Here is a 20,936-nt window from a genome sequence, read left to right as displayed (position 1 = left end):
AAGGTAACACTTAAACAGCTTAAATCTTGTGGCTCCCTGATTTCAGAACCACACAGGTACCCTACAGAGAGGCCTTAAGGTTAAATAAGGCATCTGTGGTCACATAGTTCCCCTATGCATATACTTGGCCCATGCCTAAAGAGATCTCCCCAATAAACTGAAAAGTGTTCACATATTTTCTGATTTGGGCTATTTGGGGGTTGGTGCCAGGTCACACTCCCTGAGAAGAGAAGGTACTATCTAGTGTCCAGTGCTGTAAGTAAGGCCAACTCCATGCTATTTTGTCTTGGCTGGGGGTGGAAGCAAAATGAACAAGGGGGGAAAAGTCAGCTTTTATTAGATATTGTGCAAATTAATCCAAATTAATGAGTTTGTATTTATGTGTCTTTGTAAAAACATCCTTCTAAAGAAAAATGGGCAATTTTGGTACTTTCTTAGTGCTGAATTCTTTACTACTACTGAACATTTAAGATATTGCTAAATTTACATAATAACATTTCTAAGTTCTTACTTAAATGGTGGTAAAGTTTGTACAGTGTATTTTATAGGTGTAGATATTGCTGTCTTACTAGTATTGTGCTGCATATATTTATCTTTTTTAAAAAACGTTTGTTTGTTTTTAAGATGAAAAGAGGCTTGATCAGTACTCCCCCATCAGACATGCTCCCTACAACAGAAGGAGGAAAGTCAAATGCCTGGTTACGTCAAAAGAATGCTGGCATATATGTTCGTCCTCGGCTGTTTTCTCCCTATGTGGAAGAAGCGAAGGTAATGATAGGGGAGTTTACTACCAACCACATGCACGGAAATTTTCTATTGGGAAGTGGCCCAGACAGCTAGTAATAGGGAAAAGGAAAGTAAATTCTAATTTGTCAGTAATTTTCTGAAATGTTTAATTATCGAAGATGTTTTTAAAACTTGTTACAATTTATTTTATCTCACTGTCTTATAAATCATTGTAATTGCATGACATAGCTGTGCTTTATGGTCTGGAGAGCAGGGAAATGGCTGAAGTAGGCTGCATTTGCTTGTCTTCCCCATAAACTAAGAGACTTGTGGCCTCAGAGTAATCTTCCAGAGTAGCTGACTTTTGAGTTCAGTTTAGTTTTAGGGGAAGCATTTCAACTAAGTTTCAAGCTTGTTAGTAAGTAGCAGGCTCTGTGTGTACTTTAACATAGAGAACTCTCCAAGAAAATATAATAATGTAAAAACAAAACACTAAGTTTTATTAGATGTATTCACACATAATGTTGGTGTGGAGTTTGAGAAACTAATAAAGCCTTTGAAATCAACAAGATTTTTTTTTTTTTTTTTTTTTTTTTTTTTGAGACAGGATCTCACTTTGTATCCCTGGCTAGCTTCTTAACTCACAGAGATCAGCTTGCCTCTGCCTCCAGAGTCCTGGAATCAAAGGTGTGCACCACTATACCTGGCAAAAAGCCAACACAACCAGTGCCCTTAACCCATCCAGCCACACACGCATGATATACATGTGGGCATGTGTGCTATAGCGTGAGTGGAGGTCAGAGGACAGCTTGGTGAAGTCAGTTACTCTCTTTCTACCTTTACAAGGGTTCCAGGGAATAAACTTCCGGAATGGTCGACGTTGTGAGCAAATCTAAAATAGTAGAAAGGCTCAGTGGTTGGGTCTGGCCTCTCTGGAATAAGTGCAGCACTTGATGTTGCTCATGCAATAGTTACCCATTCTCTCTTCTGCTCCAAGGCTGGGCAGCCAGAACACTCACCAGGTGTGGCACTGGGCCTGGGCCTAAGAAGAGTTCCTCAGTAAATGTGGAGAATGTTCATATATTATGTTATTTGGGCCATTCTGCAGTTTAGTGAGATAGTTGCACCAGAACTTATTTAACAAAATTGGGCTTATTCATAGGTCTATTAAGTAGCAATAATTTTTATAGGATACACATATCCCCCTTTGAAACAGGGTCTCATTGTCTAATACTGCCTGTTCTGGAAATCACGATGTAGACCAGGCTGGCCTAGAACTCACAGACCTGCCTGTCCCTGCAGCCCAAGTGCTAGGATTAAAGATGATGTCTTAGGGTTTCTATTGCTATAAAGAAACACCATGACCATAGCAACCCTTATAAAAGAAAACATTTATTTCAGGTGGTGGCTTAACAGTTTCAGAGGTTTAGTCCATATGATCATGGCAATGAGACTGGCAGTGTGCACGCAGACATGGTGCTGGAGAAGGAGCTGCTACATGTTGATATGCAGGCAACAGGAAGTAGACAAAGGCACTGGGCATGCCTTGGGCATATGTGAGACCTCAAAGCCACCCCCACAGTGACATACTTCCTCCAACAAAGCCACACCTCCTGATAATGCCACTCCCTATGAGCTTGTGGGGTCCAGTTACATTCAGACTACCTCAGATGTGCATCACAATGTCTGGCCTAATAATCAATATTTTGTATTTTGAGCATTTTTGTTGCATCTGATACTTAGCATATGTAAACACTTTATGATTTGTTTATAGTTTATTTCTGGTTAATTTTATAGTCAAACTTTTCAGAAGATGATTGTATCTTTTCAAGAGACTCAAAAAGAGAAGCACTTACTCCTCTCACCACTAATTTAAATATCATGAGAAATGATAGCTTCATTCCTTTTCATATGATGATGATAATCTTGCTGCAAGTGTGAAGGTTGACCAGTTCTGTTTCAATGTTCCAGTCAGTACTGGATGAGATGATGGTGGAACAGACAGACCTGGTACGACTACGAATGGTCCGAATGTCCAACGTCCCAGACACACTTTACATGGTCAGCAATGCCGTGCCACAGTGCTGCCACATGATCAGCCACCAGCAGATCAGCAGTAACCAGTCCAGCCCTCCATCGGTTGTAGCCAATGAAATTCCAGGTAAGGCGCTACCTATTTGATTTCTTTTTATAATTGCTGTTTTAACCCTCTTACACATGCTAATTCTTCCCACATCTCAGTATTCTTTGTGCATTGTTCCATTGCCAGCTAGGTCCTGTGGGAGAGAATCATTCCTGTTAAGAACAACTGATTTAGAGGAATTCAGATTTTTTTTTTCTGTTATATAAAGAGCCTTTTCAAGGCAGGAATGATGGCACACCTGTCATCCTAGAACCCATGAGGAAAAGAAAGGCAAGAAGATCCTGGGCTACATAATGAACCCCTGTCTTAGAAACAAAAACCTTCAAGAGGTGATGTAGTCTGCTCTGTCCTCCTCCCAAATGCTATCAGTATTAGCTCCTGCAGAGAGTGGTAAGTAGTGGTCAGAAACTTAACTGCCAGACCTTGCCAGTGCCATTGCAGGATTTAAAATAAATCCAATAAATTGTGGCATTATAAATAGTACTGTTCATTTCTGCTCAGGAAAGATGAGCAACATGGTGACAGAACTTTCCATCAGATCCACGGTGCTATTCTGAACTGTAATCTTTGATCAGTTGTTAGCGTATCTGGCTACTCTAGGTTTGCTTAGGTGTACATTGGGTAACAGTGTGAAGAGAGAGTTTTTAGACTCTTCTACAGTTTGAAGCTTTGCTACAGTGACTGTGCTTTCTATTTTCTTTTTCTTTTTTTGTCCCTCCCTTTGGAAACTGTGTAGATCAGGTTGGCCTTGTACTCACAGAGATCCACCAGTCTCTGCCTCCCAAGTACTAGGCTTAAAGGTGTGTGCCACCATGCCTGGCTCTCCTATTCTCTTAGTTAGGCTTACTGTTGCTGTATGAAACACCATGACCAAAAGCAACTAGGGGAGGAAAGGGTTTATCTGGCTTATACTTCCACATCACTGTTCATTGTTGAAGGGAGTCAAGATAGGAATTCAAACAGGGCAGGAAGCTGGAGGCAGGAGCTGACACAGGGGCCATGGAGAGGTGCTGCTTACTGGCTTGTTCCCCGTAACTTGCTCAGTCTGCTTTCTTATGGAACTAAGGACCACCAGCCCCCGGGTGACACCACCCACAATGGACTGGACCTTCCCCGATCAATCCCTAATTAAGAAAACAGCCTACAGGCAAGCCAGCAGCTCCGTCTTATGGAGGCATTTACTCAATTGAGGTTCCCTCCTCTGCAGTGACTACAGCTTGTGTCAAGTTCACATAAAACTAGCTAGCACACTTGGGTTAGATAGTTCCAGAGTGCTGGTCAGAGTCACAGCTCGTCCTATTATCCCCTTGTGTACATGACTTGGGGTGTACACAGAATGTGCTTAATTGTTCACCTGTCATCTGTCAGTACTCTTGTAGTGTGCACCCTTGAGCACTGAGTTCTGTGAAGCCAGCTGTTTGTGTCCTGCTGTCTCTCACATGCATATGTTCCGTGCCCCTGACGTCTGCTCAGAAAGCTTCCCTGCTTTATTTGCCTGCTTAGTTTCCAGACCCTTCATTTGTCAAGACTCTGCTTGTCTTCAGAAGCCTTCCTCCTGCCCTCAGTCAAGCCTGGTGCTGCTTCCTACACTGTATTTGCTTACTTCATTTACTGTAACAAAAGCCAGAAGTTTTTGAAAACAGAGTTCATGCCTTTTGTTCTGTAACCCTGAATGTCCCTGCCTGGTGTGGTCAGAACTCAAAACAGTCAGTTGACATGTATTTGTTTGTGATGCTGGGAATTGAAGCTAGGCAAGCACTGTCTCACTGAGCTGCATCACAGCCCTAATGGTGAATATATTTGAGATACCCTCACCTTCTGAAAAGAGTAGGTACAAGTAAAGTGATTTAGTTTTTGGTTTTTGTCTGGTTGGGTTTTCTCTGTGTAGCCCTGGCTGTCCTAGAACTTGCTATGTAGAACAAGCTGGCCTTGAAGTAGAGAACCACCTGCCTCTGCCTTCTGAGTGCTGGGACATACCAGTAAAGTTTTATTTGAACTGTGACCAAAAAAAAAAAAAAATGATACAATTCAGGAGCTGTTAAGTATAATCCAGAGCTTTAGGGGCACAGAGAAGTTTTTAAACCTTGGAAAATAATTGGAGACATAAATTAAACATACCCAAGCAACTAAAACACTATCTTTAAAAAGTGTCTGAGAGCCGGGCGGTGGTGGCGCACGCCTTTAATCCCAGCACTCGGGAGGCAGAGCCGGGTGGATCTCTGTGAGTTCGAGGCCAGCCTGGGCTACCAAGTGAGCTCCAGGAAAGGCGCAAAGCTACACAGAGAAACCCTGTCTCAAAAAACCAAAAAAAAAAAAAAATGTCTGAGAAGATTCTGCCATAGCATGTTTCTCCTTGTGCTTGCTGGGTGGTCTTGTGTAGCTCAGGAATTGTCCTGTCTTTCTCCTTCTAGTTCCCCGCCTCCTCATTATGAAAGACATGGTGAGGCGCCTGCAGGAACTGCGGCACACGGAGCAGGTGCAGAGAGCCTATGCACTCAACTGCGGGGAGGGCGCCACCGTCAGCTATGAGATCCAGATCCGAGTGCTGAGAGAGTTTGGTCTTGCAGACGCTGCTGCAGAGCTCTTGCAGGTAGATCATAATCCTGAGGGGAAGAGGGAGCCTGGAATGTCAGTCAGGAGTGTCACCTGAGCTGCCTTTTCTTCCTGCTTGTTCTGTTGCTGCCTCTGTTGCTGTTGGGGTGTCTGTAATAGCCTGCAGGTTTCTGCAGTTTCTCCTGGTGAGAGGAACTGTGGGAAAGCAGCCTGAGCAGAGCTGGCTCTGCTGCTTGCTGAACTGTGGAGCAGATCGAGTTACTTCACCACTCCGAACATCTCTTTCCTCACCTGTAAAGTGAAGCTAGGACGGGATAGAAAGCACCAATGTATCGGGGGCATAATGAGCATCTAGTAAGTGGTTACCGCAGAATTCTATCTCAGTGGAGATTGAAGAGGGAATAGAAAACTACAGACCTCACTGCTCACTCTCTGGTCACTGGATTTCTAGTTTGGCATTCTGTTATGCTCACAGGTCTTTCGGGTTTCTTGTTTCTTCCCCCTTTTCTCTTAAGAATTGTTTTCAAACGCAAGCCTAGCCAGGCAGTGGTAGTGCCCAACTTTAATCCCAGCGTGGGAGGCAGAAGCAGGCTGATCTCTGAATTTAAGGGCAGCCACCAGGAACAAGTTCCTACAGAACAAGTTCCAGGACAGCCAGAGCTATACAGAGAGACCCTGGGGGAGAGGGCAAGCCTGAGACTCATGGAACAAGTGCCTTTATTTATTTTTTTAACCTAGCAAGGAAAAACAATTCCTCATTTCTAGTAATTGGATACAAAAGCAGTAACAGTTTTACAATTAAAATAGGGCTTGTAAAATAGTCTAATGAAAATATCAAAATGATAACTAAAAAAATTTAATTTCTTCTGGCTAAGTGATGCAAACTTTCTTGCCCCCAAATACTATTAACCTTAGTTGACCCATGCAAATGGTTAATGTGGCATGGTGCCCTTTGGCAAGGCAGCAAATAATTTAGGTCTTATTTTACTATTGTTTCCATCAATAAGGCTATACAATATAATAGTTAACTTTTTTCATATAGTTTTTTATTCTTTGAGATTATAATATAGTCTTATCATTTCTCCCTGCCCCACCCCTCCCATGTATCCCCCTGCTCTCTTTAATTATTGTGTGGTGGTGGCACACGCCTTTAATCCCAGCACCTGGGAGGCAGAGCCAGGTGGATCTCTGTGAGTTCGAGGCCAGCCTGGGCTACAGAGTGAGATCCAGGACAGGCTCCAAAGCTACACAGAGAAACCCTGTGTGTGGGGGGTGATTATTGTTGGGGTATGTATATATGTGTGTGTATTCCTAACTTTGTGAATACAACCTGTTCGGTGTATATTGTCTTGCTTGTGTGTGTGTTTCCAAGACTGACCATTCAGTATTGGATAGCAAATTGCTGGGCTCTTCCCTGGGGAGACTATTTCTCCCACTCTCAGCATTCCTTAGTTGCTTACAGTTCCTTGTTCATGGCTGAGGCCATGTGAGTGTTCACCTTCAGTGCTAGCATGTCTGTTGGTGTCATCCTTGTTAGGGTATGTCCATTCTCTCGGCCGTTTTAAATTGTATCTTCTGAGGGGTGTGTGGTCACGTGCTTTTAATTCCAGCATTTTCATTAAGGCAGAGGCAGGCAGAGCTCTGAGTTGAAGGCCAGCCTGGCCTACATTGGGAGTTCCAAACCAGTGAAAGCTATATAGTGAGACCCTGTTTTGGGGCTTTGTTTTGTTGGATTTATTTATTTATTTATTTATTTATTTATTTATTTATTTTGATTTTTCAAGACAGGGTTTCTCTGTGTAGCCTTAGCTGTCCTGGAACTAGCTCTATAGACCAGGCTGGCCTTGAACTCAGAGATCGCCTGCCTCTCGAGTGCTGGAATTAAAGGCATGTGCCACCACTGCCCAGGAAAGACCCTATCTTTAAAAAACAAAAACGTATCTTAATCTCATAAATTGTATAGAAATATTCTACATTTATCAGTATCTTAATCAAACTCACTAATACATAATGTGTAAAGAATAATATTCTGTATTTACTTCAGATAGATACTTAGATGTTGTATCAGGAACTTTCTAGATTCTTCCTTGCCCTCTCCCCACCACTGCCACCCCCAGATAAGGTCTGTGTAACAGACCAGGCTGGCCTTGAGCTCACAGAGATCCACCTGCCTCCTCTTCCCAAGTGCTGGGATTGAGTGTGAACCACCACTGCCCAGCCCCTTCCTTGGTTTTATGTTTTTAGCAGTGGCATATTTGAATTGTTTTACGACTGGAGTTTGGCTTCATCTCGTGATCTTACTAAAGCTGACTGGTGTGGCTGCTGGAATGCTACCCTCTAGCCCTTTGTACTCTTAGTGAAGTCATTTCTTCGTTCGGGCTTCTGGCCTAGAAAACCATGTTAATTAAGTCTTTCGTTTCTGCTAAAAGTTTGTTTCTTGTTTTTAAGTACCTGACTTAACTCTCTCAACCTGTAAATTTCCATTTATTAACTCTGCTAATAAAGGTACAAACGTAAAACCAGATGAAGTGGCACACACATGTAATCCGAACATGTGGATGCTGAGACAGAGAAGGTCAGGAGTTTTAAAGACACCTGTAATCCCAACAGCAGGGGGGCTGAAGCAGGAAAATAGGAGCTCAAGGTCACCCTTAATTATATTACAAGTTTAAGGGCAGCCTAGGCTAAAATGCTAACTTTTTTTTTGTTTGTTTGTTAATCTTTCTTAGAATCCTCACAAGTTCTTTCCTGATGAACGTTTTGGGGATGAAAGTCCGCTCTTGACAATGAGGCAGCCTGGGAGATGTCGTGTTAACAGTACCCCTGCAGCAGAAACCATGTTTACAGACCTGGACTCTTTCGTGGCCTTCCATCCACCTTTGCCTCCTCCTCCCCCTCCGTACCACCCTCCAGCTACTCCAATCCATAACCAGCTCAAGACAGGCTGGAAACCACGGCCTCCCAGTCATCACCCTTCTCGTTCCTTTTCTTACCCCTGTAATCATTCCCTGTTTCACTCCAGAACAGCTCCTAAACCTGGCCCACCCCCAGCCTATTTGCCAGGTGTTAAAGTAGCCCCTCCCGATTGTACCAACACCACAGGCCTGGGAAGACAGACAGTTGCTGCGGCTGCTGCGGCTGCTGCCGCCTCAGCAGCAATAATATCTGAGAAGCAAGTGGTAAGTCTACATTTGGGTAACTTCCTCTAAATCAAAGGTGTAGGACCTCAGGAACTGGTCCTCCAGCTCCAGGGACCCTGTTGGGACTCCACAACACCCAGAAGTGTTACTGACTAGCTGGAAGCATTCCCTTCTGGGGAATGGAAAGAAGAGGACAAGCACAGATAGGAAATGCTTGAGGTGTCTGAGGTGGCTTCCTGATCGCTGCCAGGTGAATGCAGTGCAGTGATTAGCAGTGCACATGTGTATACCAGTGCCTGATCCTGTGTGCAAGCACTTAGGTAGCATCTTCTGTTCTCCTCTGCACTGTGACCGCCAGTCCATCAGGGCCAGTGTGGCAAAGTCTCCCCATTTAAAAAAACAGCAGAAATAAAAGTCCTCACGCATGTCTCCACCTCCGGCCAGCTAATCCATCAGATCCTCATTTGACTCAGCTTTGGTTGCTACGGCGAGTAGGTGATAATTGAGAGAAGGGTTTTCATCTGATTTTTGAGCTTCTAGAGTTGGGACTTCTGTTTTATGTAATAGAGTTGCGAAAAACAACAGTGGCTTCTAATTCTTCATATTCTGTCATGTACTGTCAGCAGCATTCAATAAAGAAAAACAAAATAGACCTCATAGGAAGTGATGAGCTAGTATATACCTTGGGTCAGATTATTATCCTTCTCCCTTCTGGTCCTGCCTCTCTCTCTGCTTTCCAGTGGCCAAGCCTTACAGTTACAGAAGTTCTATTTTATATTTTAAGTACAATTCCCTTTAAAGGCTATTTGTTAATATATTCACTCATACAGTCCTGAGTATAGTGAAAAATGTAAATAACCCAAATTTCTAATAATAGAGCTAGGTGTGGTGGCACACCCTCAGGGTTAGGGTTAGGGTTGTGCTTTTGGAGTTTGAGGTAGAAAGATGGGTTCAACTTAGACACTTAGAAAATGAAAATTAAGAAGCTGGGCATAGTGGCACGACTCTAATCTCTGTGCACAAGAAGCACAGAATGAGAATTGCTGCAAATCCCAGGCCAGCCAGGGCCACGTAATAAAACCGTGTCTCAAAGAACCAAACCAAGGATGTGAGAAGTAGCTTTGCATTTAACGTCGTCTTGTGCAAGCAAGAAGACCATGTTGTTGGGTTTTGTTTTGTTTAATTTTTTGTGTGTGTATGATTATTTTATATGCATATAGTCTGTGTACCACATGCCTGCCTGGTGTCCATGAAGGTCAGGAAAGGGTATTGGATCCCCTGGAACTGGAATTATAGACAGTTGTTAGCCACCATGTAGATGCTGGGAATGAAACCCAGGTTCTTTGGAAGAGCAGACAGTTCTCTTAATCACTGAGCCATCTCTCTAGCTCCAGACTTAAGTGTAGATCACCAGAGCCCACATAAAAGATAGGAAGATGTGGCAGCCTACTTCTAATTCCAGCCTCAGAAGCTTGAAAAGGGATTCCCCAGAGTAAGATGGCTAGCCAGATTAGCCATTATCAGTGAGTTCTAGGTTTGATTAAAAGAACCTGCTGCAGCCAGGCAGTGGTAGCACATGCCTTTAATTTCAGTACTTGGGTGGCAGAGGCAGACAGGTCTCTGTGAATTCAAAGCTAGCCTGGTCTACAGAGTGAATTTCAGAACAGCCAGGGTACATAGAAAAACCCTGTCTCCGAGTGGGGTAGGGTGGAAGAAAGAGAAGAAAGATGGGGGAAACCTAGTAGGAGAATGATTAAATTATATCTTACCAATATAGTAAAATGTTATTTAGTAATCAAGTAATCTCAAAGAAAATTGAGTGATGTAATTGTATGTGCATTAAATTTTGAGATTAATACAGATTCATAGGTACAAAGCTGGAGAGCTATATAATGCTAACAGCAATAACCTCTGTAGGAAAGTGTAGTTGTTTGTATTATTCTTATGTGTATAATTTTGTGTATTTTTATGACTCCTAAATACAAGCATGTACTTTGTAATCTTGATAGGATTTGAAAGAAATGTGTGATTCTTTTTCTTTTTAATCATTCCCCTTTGTTTCTGTTTTAGTGTACACAGCCTGTGCTGAATGATCTGATGCCAGATATCGCAATGGGGGTGTCCACACTGTCACTCAAGGACAGGAGGCTCCCAGAGCTTGCAGCAGACACAGAATTATGCCAGCCAGTTTCTGAAGCAGGACCAGGGCCTCCCCAGCATCTCTCATGTATTCCACAGAGACATACACACACGTCTCGAAAAAAACACACACTAGAGCAGAAAGCAGATGGTAGAGAAAATCAGCAGGAATACCCAGATCTCTATGACTTCTCAAATGCTGCTTGCAGACCTTCCACCCCTGCTCCAGGCAGACGCACTCCTTCCCCTTCACACGGTAGATATTTGGGTCCAGACTTGTACAGCCACAATAAGGCATCACCAAATGGCTTAAAGTCAGCTTACCTACCTGGTCAGACATCTCCTAAAAAACAGGAAGACGCTAGGAGAGAATATCCACTTTCTCCTGATGGACATCTCCACAAGCAGAAGAGTGAGCCAATTCGCCTGGATGTTGTTGAGCAGCCTCCCCAGAGGTCAGACTTTCCTTCGGCAGCCTCAGAAAATGCTGGCAATGGTCCAGCTCATGTCAGGGCACGAACTGCAGTAGAAACTGACTTGACTTTTGGGCTGACACCTAACAGACCTCCCTCCCATTCTGCATGTAGCTCTGAAGCTCTAGAGGAGCGATCCAGTAGAAGACTGACAGACAGTGAGTCCCTGAGCCACGGAGCTCAGAGAAACACAGATCTGGAAAGGGATGATTCCATAAGCAGAGGAAGGAGGTCACCAAGCAAGCCAGACTTCCTCTACAAAAAGTCTGCCCTCTGAAAGCAGCTTCGAGTCTGTGCCTGAGATGTGAAACATTCTGTTTTATGATGTAACCCAACAACTTACTGACCGGTTTATTGATGCCAGCTCAGTCTCACATTTTATTCTAGTTTCTATGTGTATATATGTTTATTATACATGGCATGCTAAGAGGGTTATTTTGAATGCTGCATCCGTCTCTTTTGTGTGAAACAGTTGTGTGGGAAGCATCTTAAAGAGAAAGCAAGCTGGCGCTTTCTTCTTCTTTACAGATGACTAATTTTTTTGCACTTGTACATTTATTTTATTTGTATTGATTTTATAACAGTGTGTTAAACTTTATTGTTACATTTAAAGGACTGTATTTTCATACTTTTTTGCATTTTACCTATCATCTACCAGTTTCCACGTGCATTGGGTTGCACACTAAGATGTATTTTCTTACAAAATAGTTGTGTTTATTTTTTAATTATAGAAATTCCAAAGAACAGCACATCAAATGCTCCTCTCTCTTTTGGTGATTGTTTCAGTTCAGACATCTTCCTGTTCAGTCTCCATAAATCTGATGTCATTCTTTTTTATGAGTCTTGAAAGCCAATCTTCATTCCCCACAGCAGGAGTCCAGCCCAGGCCATGAATTTTTGGGGTTCAGTAAAGAACGGGAAGGAAGCCCAGTCTGCAGCTACTGTAATTATAGTATGGGCATTATCAGGACCCTTGTAGAGTCTGGAGTATAGTTACTCACTCACTCCAAAAAGGTCTAAGGAAATTAGACCCTAGTATTAGAAAACAGTAGAGCTGGGCTTGGATATGGGCATGCACACCTTTAATCCCAGCACTTGGGAGGTGGGGACAGCAGATCAGATGTTCAAGGTCATCTTGGGTTACATAGTGAACTCAAGACTAAGCTGGCTATGTGAGCCCCTGCCTCAAAAAAAAAAAAAAAAAAAGAGAGAGAGATGGTGATGTCACACACAGGGGTCTGGCTCTGCATGTGAGTCACTGTGCTGGGGGAAATGACTGCCTTGGGTTGTCTTGCATTTTGTGGAAAAAAACAAACAAAAAACCAAAAGGGCTTCAGTCTTATGTGTCATTTGGTATTTGTAAGCATACATTTTTCTTAATGTTTTCAAAGTATGTCTGGATATTTGGTGTCATATTCAAAGTTGTGATGCATAGTGCTTTACCACCAAAAAACTATTTTGTTTTCAGTAAAACACTACATGTCCTACTTGAACTCCACCGGAGGTGCTGGTTAGGCATTTTCTGAATTACTGAACACATTGGGTTTTTCACAATCCTTTCCACTTGGAAGGGCAATGTGTGAGCTAAGGACTGTTTTTAGTTTAGTTTTGTTTTGTTTTTTCTTATTCTCCAGTGTAAATATATTGTTATTTAAGTCTTTAAATCACTTCAGCATCATTTAGACATTCACTTTGTATTTTTATAAACACACAAAGCTGTAGCACTTAGAGGAAAAGAAACTTCCTGAACATTCTTTGTGGAGAAAGTATTTGGGAACCTCTTTTCTGTGTGTGTACATATAATTAGGAATCATTCACACTCTAAAACTATGCAGGGCTAGGGAGCCTTCATGAGCTACCGTATAAGTGAATTACATGCACTTTGAGGTAAATAGGTTTTTATTAGGTATTGGCAATCTGATTTCTCCTGAAACTCTAGTTTCTCTTACGGTCTTTCCCCGCCCTACCCTGTGGATCTACACACTCAGGAATGATCTGACATTTAAACAATTACAACAGTAGATAATCTCATAGATGGGGAGGTGTCCATCTCTGCATACCCGGCAGTCGCTGCCACTAGTTCTGTTGCCTGACTAGTTAGCTGCTGGTCCTGCATCCGCTGACTGGGGCTGGCCCTGGTGATGGACAGCCTGAGCTCAGAGGCTTGCACAGGGCAGGCATATCTGCTGTAAAGTGGGCTCAGTCACCTGAAGGCTCTTTTCCTTGAAGTTAGAAAACCACGGGGCTCTGCTCATTTTTAAGAGTTGGTGTCACAGAAGCAAAAAGCAATTCCATTCTGTTCCTCCTATGTTTCTGGGACCTGTTGACAGGCATCGTTTTCTACAGTTTGAGGTGGTTCAGTTGAGACTGTTGTACAGGGAACTGTGGAGAGAAGCAGTTACACCTAACGCTTTCTCACCTTAACAGGTTTTGTTTCTCTACATTTTAGGACCATTGATCTCACATTTTTCATTTTCCTGAAAATTCGTTAAATGTGATTTCCTAGCTACATGATGTAATTATAAAAAAAAATTAGTGGACACTGTTCATAGTATTACTTAATTTATAATGTTTGTTTTTAGTGACTTAGTAGATAACCTGGCCAAACTGTGTGAATAGAGGGAAATCTTGCTTTAATCTGTGGGATTGTGGACTGATGTGACTTTCGGAAGATAAACAGATGTGGTTTTTGTGTGTGATAGGATAAGTGTTAGTGGGACATTAGACTGTGTGCCTCTGGCTGTGAACCCATCTATGAAGTTTTTTAATGCTGTACTTAGTAAATGTGAAGTCTGGGTAGGGTCAGTCTCAGAAAAGAAGGTATTTATGTATAATATAAAACTTAGGCCACAGGGACTGGCATATTTCTTAGTATACAAATTTAATAAGAACCAAATCATAAAAATCCCAGATTTCCTTTTGAGGCCAGGGACAATCAGGCCGTTTGGACAATCACCATTCCAGTCCCTCTGAGTGCTGAGGCTGGAGAACCAGCTTAGGTTCTCAAGATGCTGTTGATCCTTTTCTTGTATTTTTGTTTTAGTTTTGTAATTTTGAAAAATAACTTACATTTAAAGTCACCTGCGGCTCGTAAGGAGAAAAATTAAAATCATCCAAAATATAGATCCTTAAATTTCCATACACCATCTCCCTTTTACAGCCCCATTAGCTTTATTTCTGAGTGCAGTCCCTCGGCCCAAGCCGGCCTAGTGTTTTAGTGACCTGTTGGGCTTTTAGGGCCTACTGTATTGATTATATTTGTCTTTCTGTACCTTTTAACTAAACCTAATTCTTGATTTTTGCTTCCTTGTTGGCTGTCCTCTTTGGTTTTATGGTTGTTTTGTTTTGTTTTGACTTTTAACATTTGTCATCCTTTATTGCATTTTCTTTCATTACTTGTTGAAGTTCTAGCAATGGACACAACCCTTGTACATTTGAATGAAGCTGATGCTACAGAATAAGGGAAGCCGGTGAATGCCATGTGGCGCCAGCTGGGCCGAAGCTGACCTCAGGCGCATTCTTGGGAGTTGAAGGATCAACACTCCCCATGTCTGCAGTGAAAGAGATACATTCATAATACTGAACTTGCCTTTTAAGGGAAAAAATACATTTCACGAAATTTGCATAAGGCCATTGTTTTACAATGATAAGGCATTTACGTGTTTCTTAGAGCTGAGTTAAGCTCTTCGTAGTCAATAGACTATTAATGCCGCAGTGATGGGTGCTATTCCCGGGTCTGCAGTGGTTCACAGTGTCTACCATTAGTTACTTTCAAGCCTCATTCAGATAATCTTGCTAAGAGCTATTCTGCACGCCCTAGAGGTGTTGTACTATCTTCTCTCAACACTGCTTTGTGAACAGTGCTCTGTGACGTGTAAATTATTTTGTCCCATCAGTTGTACTGGTTGTTGTGTGATTATTGTCTGGGCAAGTCTTTTGATTTTGTTTTCCCTAAAAAATATATCCATGACTGTACTAATCTTCCATATTCAGAATATTATAATGCTGCGGCCATTTCTATAGAATGACTGTTTGCAAGTTTGTGTCTTGGAAATATCTTCTCCTACTTGTGTGTTTATGTGAGCTCTAAGATCAGATATGCTCTGGAAGAGTCCTCGGGTGTACCTGCACATGACTGTCCAGGTTATCTGGGTAGGCCCTAGGGAATTCAGCTCTTAGATGGGGTGGCTGAAAACCCGAGGTTCCTGAGCTCCCCTTGCCATGTATGTGCCACATCTGGCCTCCACCACCGAGTTTCTTGTGGTTGTGCTGTTAATGGTAAAGTCAAGTGCCTTCAATGCTAAAGGCTCAGAAATCTTTCTTAAACTGATTTCATGTCCTATGCAAGTGTTTTCTACAACCTGCATAACCAGTACTTTGTAAAACTTGTTTACGCTTCAATTGTACATAGTGTTTTTTAAAGAAATATATAGTATTTTTATTTAGGTACCTCCAAACTTGAACTCGTCTGTGTGAAGCATTGTAAACGATACATTTCTCTTTTGAGTACCATCACAGTTGTACAGAGGTTTTCACTGGTTCTATTTTTCTACTGTTACTGATAAGCATGTAACACTGACTTTATCCTACATATAGTTGACATTTCAAATAAATGGCTTGTATAGAACCTGCGGAGTTGGACATAGTCTGTTCTGGCAGTGCAGCATGTGGTCTTTATCTACAGACGGGTTGTGTCACTTGAGGGTAGATTCTGGAGGTTTTCCAGATTTTCTGTCTCATGTTTTCAATTTTTCAGAAACATTTTGATGATGGTGGTGATGGTTTCCTTGGAAATTATCCATTCTAATTAGTCAAGTTGACTTTTATTTCACCCAGGACATTTTTGAGAGATTTCATTGTACAAATTGGAGCAATGGTCTCCAGCGGAAGTTCCACCCATGTGTATGTACCAGGCACCTGAACTACACTGTGGTCAGTCAGCAGGACAAAGATGTACTCAGGTCTCCAAGCATGAAAGACCTCGAACTGAAGACGTCCTTAGTTCTGCCTTGACATTTTAACTTGCAGGAAGAAAAGATACTGGTTAAAAGGGGGAAGGCTTGGCAGGGTGACCTTTATTTAGAAAGATAGGACTACTGCTAGGACTAGGAGAACCAAAGGAGGGCAGGGGAGGGCAGAGGCTAGGGTGGCAAGGACTGCACACGAGGGCTCTGGGACTAGTTAGTGGACCCTCACCCCTCTTGGACAGGCAAAAGCTTTCAAGATTGGCCCTGATGTCAGTCTCAGATGTCAAAGCTGCCACAAGCTTTAGCAGGGGGTGGAGAGGGGAGGTGGGTATTTTCCAAACTTCCCAACAGTGGGCAGTGAAGAGGCTCCTGAGTGCTGCAGAGAGCCCACTGTTCAGGCTACAAAGGGCACAGTGTTTCGTGACTTGTGGTAACTTGGTAGGCAAGGCAAGGAGGGTCTCGTCCAGAGGAAAGTGAGCTGAATATTAGTCAATTAGCTTGGCCAGGAGTTCTAAGCAGTACCTGAGAAGTATTTAGGTAAGAACTCAGGAAAAAGTAGTCCACACACTGCTTGACTAAGGGAAACATTGGGAGGAAGATGAAGCAGGTGATGACCCTGGAGGACCCCATCCTAGGTCCTTTAGGGGGGACTCGCTGACCCAGGACCCCTACAGGCAGGAAGGAAACCTGCAGTGTGGCACTCAGAAGGTCCAGTCAAGGCAGCTACAGGGAATGTGGTCTTCAGAATAAAAGTGCCACACATGTCCATTGTGGAGAAGAGAAAATGAGAAAGACTAAAGATGTGTGTGACAATCTCAGAGTGCTTACAGGGCTGCCCCTAGGAGGGGGACTTGTGTTGTGGGGTGGGAGGACTTGGGATTGTAGCCTATTAAGGGTCTCTCTCAGTAGCCCTGAGGGCCCAAAACTCACTAGACCACAATGGCCTCAAACTTAAAGGATCTGCCTGCTTCTGCCTCCTGAGTGCAAGACTAAAGGCATGTGCCTCTATTCCCTGCTTGCTTCTTTTTTATTGTACCATTTATACTGGTTCTCTTTTTAAATGGGGCTCAGAGTTGGGAACTTGGCTTCGGGCATGCTGAGCACATGCTCCACCACTAAGCTAAACTTGTCAACCCCCATTTACATTGATTTATTTGGGGTGAGCACACACGGGCCAACAGTGAGCTTGTGGAGGTTGGGGAGAACTTAGAAAAGTCAGTCCCCTCCTTTCACTCGGGAATCAAATTCAGGTCATCGGGCTCGGCAGTAGACACCATTACCCACTTACCAGCCATCGTTAAGTTTTCACATGACATATTATTGTCTCAAAGGAAGAAGACTAAAGGTCACTTCCTCACTCCTCAGAAGTGGCTGTTACTCATATGGTTTTAGGAGGTCAAGCCCCTAGGTGTCTGTGGGTGGTGACTCCAAGGGAGAATAGAGCTGGCAAGACGGGTAAGCAGGCAGAAGTCCAACAGGAGGTGAGAACGTGGGGGCGACTGGGTAGATGGCTTAGTGAGCAGCTGAGAAGGTGGAGACTGGCTGCAGGAGCTATGAGTGAAAGGAGCTAACTGTCAGAGACAGAGCCAACTCATACCTGGTCATCAGGTACCTGGCAGCAGAGACCATCATGCATTTAGACCCTACTCTGAAGGTGGTTGGACCCTGTCAACATAGAGAAGGTCAGCTCAGCATCCTTCTTTTTTTATTGCATAGTGTGTGTGTGTGTGTGTGTGTGTGTGTGTGTGTGTGTGTGTGTGTGTGTGTGTGTGTGTGTGATGCATGAGCTATGCTGTGTGTATGGAGGCCAGAAGACAACTTTCAGGAGTCAGTTATCTCCACTCTGTAGGGCTAAGGGGTTTACCTCAAGTTGTCAGGCTTGGCAGCAAGCACCTTTACCACGGGGTCATCTCACCTAACCCTCAGCACAATTTCTTCTTTATCTAAATTTTATTTTATTTTGTGGATGTGAGTATTTCGCCTTCACGTATGTCTGTATCATGTGTACCTGGTGCAGCATAGGCCAGAAGAGGGCATGTGTCAGACCTGGAACTGGAGCTACAGATGATTGTAAGCTACCATGTCGGTGCTAGCAATTGAACCTGGGTCCCCTGAAAAAACAGCCAGTAACCTTAACCACTGAGCCATCTCTCTGTCCCTTGGTATCATTTAAGAGCTCTTCCTACTCCATGTTCATTTCTTCAAGTTCAGAAGTCAACAATAGTAGCTGCTCACTTTTCCTTTCTTCTAAAACATTTTTCAATTCCTTTTTTTGTTTTTGCTTTTTGTTTTATTTCAAAAGTATGGCAGTTATGTGATGTCCAGAAGATAGCATTCCACATCACTCCACCCAGTTCTCCATGCTTAGATTCTCTGTGCCCCTGTGCCTTGGAGAGGATGCTATAAATGTCTCATTTAGTCACTACTCAACGGTCACTGAGTCTCAGCACTTTTAGCAGTTAAAGATCTCTGTAGTAACTAACAGCAGCCCTCTTCTATGACCAGAAACCTAAGTATTTAAGAGACAATTTGACAGGCACACCATGTCCATCTGCTACTGTTCCTTGTCCCAGATGCCTGACACATCACTGGTCCCTAGTTTCCAGACTACATTCCCTACTACAAATACAGAACCAAATTATTTGAGACACTTGGTAATTTCTAGGCGTTGGTTCCCTTTGCTTAGCCATCCTATCCAGATTGCCAGTAGCTTGCTGCATTCCTGGCTACTCCCATGGGCCACACACACAAGGTCCCCAAACTCCTCTCCCTGTGTCTTCTAGCAGTGTGTTCCACTCATGTGGATCTGAGGGATGTATTCTGATAGAAAGGGTAAAGGTAGGTTGCAGGGTTCTGCCCTTCCTTACCTGCCAAACTCGTACTAACTACCCAACGTTTGAAATGACCTATCTGACTCTCATCATTGGGATTATTAGGAGCCTCACCCGATCTCACACTCCAGCCTGCCCACTCCCGGGCACAAGATGCTTGTCCTCCTGTGAGGTCTCCCCAGCAGCCAGAGCCACATCCTGCAGACAGCCTCAGATTTAGGACTATAGTGACATCTCAAAACAGTGGGGAACTGCATCCATGAAGTCCGGTGTGCAAGCATGCTAGTGGTCACTGCTGGATTGTGGCAGAGCTGGGGTGAAGGTGAAGGGGAGACCAGGAAATTCTTGAGGAAGAAGAGCCTTCATAGATGAAGATCCATCAGAGAACCCTTATGGGACACTTTCTTATGGTATCTAGGACGAAGCACCCAACCCCAGCTTCCTCATCCCGGATGTGGTTTACTTACTAAGCACTGGTTATGGACTTGACATATGGGTCTTGTGACCTTCAACTCACCCTTCATGATAAACCATCTTCTCTCTGTCCTCAGGAGAAGGGACACCTCCCTAACTCCTGCCTCATAAGACTGCTGCAGAGGCCAAGGGGAACCTGTTGTGCTCTCCTGAAATTCCTCACCCTTCAATCTCTCCAGCTATATAACTATCTTCCATTTCTGGAATCTTCTATTAGATATAAATGTCTCCCAGACCTCTGTGAGTGAAAAGAACTGTTCTTCCCTTTTCTGTTTGCTGACAGACCTACCAAAGACCCTGGGAATTCCCCAGTTGGTCAGGGAGTGGATGACCCCAGAGGCCCTCCCACTCCTCGGGGCATCTGGTATGATGCTCTCGGCACCCCTGTAGTCAGCTGACCCGTGCTTGTCACTCTGGCTCTCTTAAAGGCCTGGATTCTGATGAAAGCATCAATCCCTCCTACCCCCACCTCAGCCTCCCAGGCCTCTCCAGCCTTCCATCTTCCTCTGACCCTAGCTGAGGTCATGGTCCCATGTCTCACTTCCCAGCCCCCTCCAGGAAGTAGATTTTCTTGTGCTTTCTTCCACGTGGGATACAGGAAGGGCAGTGGGTGGTGGACGGCCTCTATGACAATCCCACACCTTGCAGTTGTACTACTACTTACTTATAGTCATCTCTCCCCCACCCTGCCACTTCCTTCCTATACTGATGGCCTGGCTTCAGCCTCCCTCTTGTCCTCCCATTCCAAGCCCTGTTGGCCACAGAGGGAGCAGCCATAATAGGGCTCCATCTTGAACTCGTCACTCCCTCCTGCTCTCAGTCCACTTGTCTTAGGGTTTCTACTGCTGTGAAGAGACACCATGACCACAGCAACTGTTATAAAAGAAAAACCTTTAATTGGGGTGGCTTACATTGTCAGAGGGTTGGTCCATTATCATCATGGTGCGACATTGGTAGTGTGCAGGCAGACACGGTACTGGAGAAGTAGAGTGTCCTACACCTTGGCTTGCAGGCAACAAGAAGTGGGCTGTCTCACTGAGTGTGCTTGAGCATACATGAGACCTCAAAGCCCGCCTCCACAATGACACACTTCCTTCAACAAGACCACACCCACTCCAACATGGCCACACCTCCTAATAGTGCCACTCCCTTTGGGGGCCATTTTCTTTCAAACCACCACACCACTCCCTCCTTCTGTCAGTAATGTCTTCTCAAGTTCTCCATTCAGTACTAATTTCTGTGGCGTTCTGGACTCCATCCTCTTCCTGTCCCCTCCAGGATAGCCTACCCAGAGTTGTCAGCTACTTCCTGTCTCTGGCCTTTGACCTGCAAGTGAAGGACACATCCATCTCATGTGCTGGGTCCAGCTTTGGGAAACTGAAGAAAGCCCCATGGCTACCACGTCACCCAACCTAGTGACACTTTAGAGAGCCTCTACCTGTGGAGCCTCCAGCTCCGTCCTCAATCCCTGACCTTTGGGGGAGACAGAT

At 43.9% G+C, this 20,936-nt stretch overlaps 1 protein-coding gene across 5 annotated transcripts in view; it reads left to right on the top strand.

Moving 5' to 3' along the window:
- Btbd7 (BTB domain containing 7) overlaps positions 1-15,560 on the top strand; it is a 105,933-nt gene extending 90,373 nt beyond the window's left edge. For 3 of the 5 annotated variants that reach the window (XM_042261087.2, XM_006990900.4, XM_042261088.2), the window contains exons 7-11: positions 625-768; positions 2,698-2,887; positions 5,281-5,459; positions 8,152-8,601; positions 10,633-15,560. In XM_042261087.2, the coding sequence (XP_042117021.1) occupies positions 625-768; positions 2,698-2,887; positions 5,281-5,459; positions 8,152-8,601; positions 10,633-11,451 (1,782 nt within the window). In that variant the 3' untranslated portion in view covers positions 11,452-15,560. The remainder of the gene's footprint in view (positions 1-624; positions 769-2,697; positions 2,888-5,280; positions 5,460-8,151; positions 8,602-10,632) is intronic. The other 2 variants (XR_013044469.1, XR_013044468.1) reach the window with 2 other exon arrangements.
- Positions 15,561-20,936: the final 5,376 nt, after the last annotated feature.

This window comes from Peromyscus maniculatus, chromosome 14, assembly GCF_049852395.1.
Source record: "Peromyscus maniculatus bairdii isolate BWxNUB_F1_BW_parent chromosome 14, HU_Pman_BW_mat_3.1, whole genome shotgun sequence".
Classification (NCBI taxonomy): domain Eukaryota; kingdom Metazoa; phylum Chordata; class Mammalia; order Rodentia; family Cricetidae; genus Peromyscus; species Peromyscus maniculatus.
The sequence above is the reverse complement of the archived record's forward strand: the minus strand, read 5'-3'. Positions and strand labels throughout refer to the sequence as shown.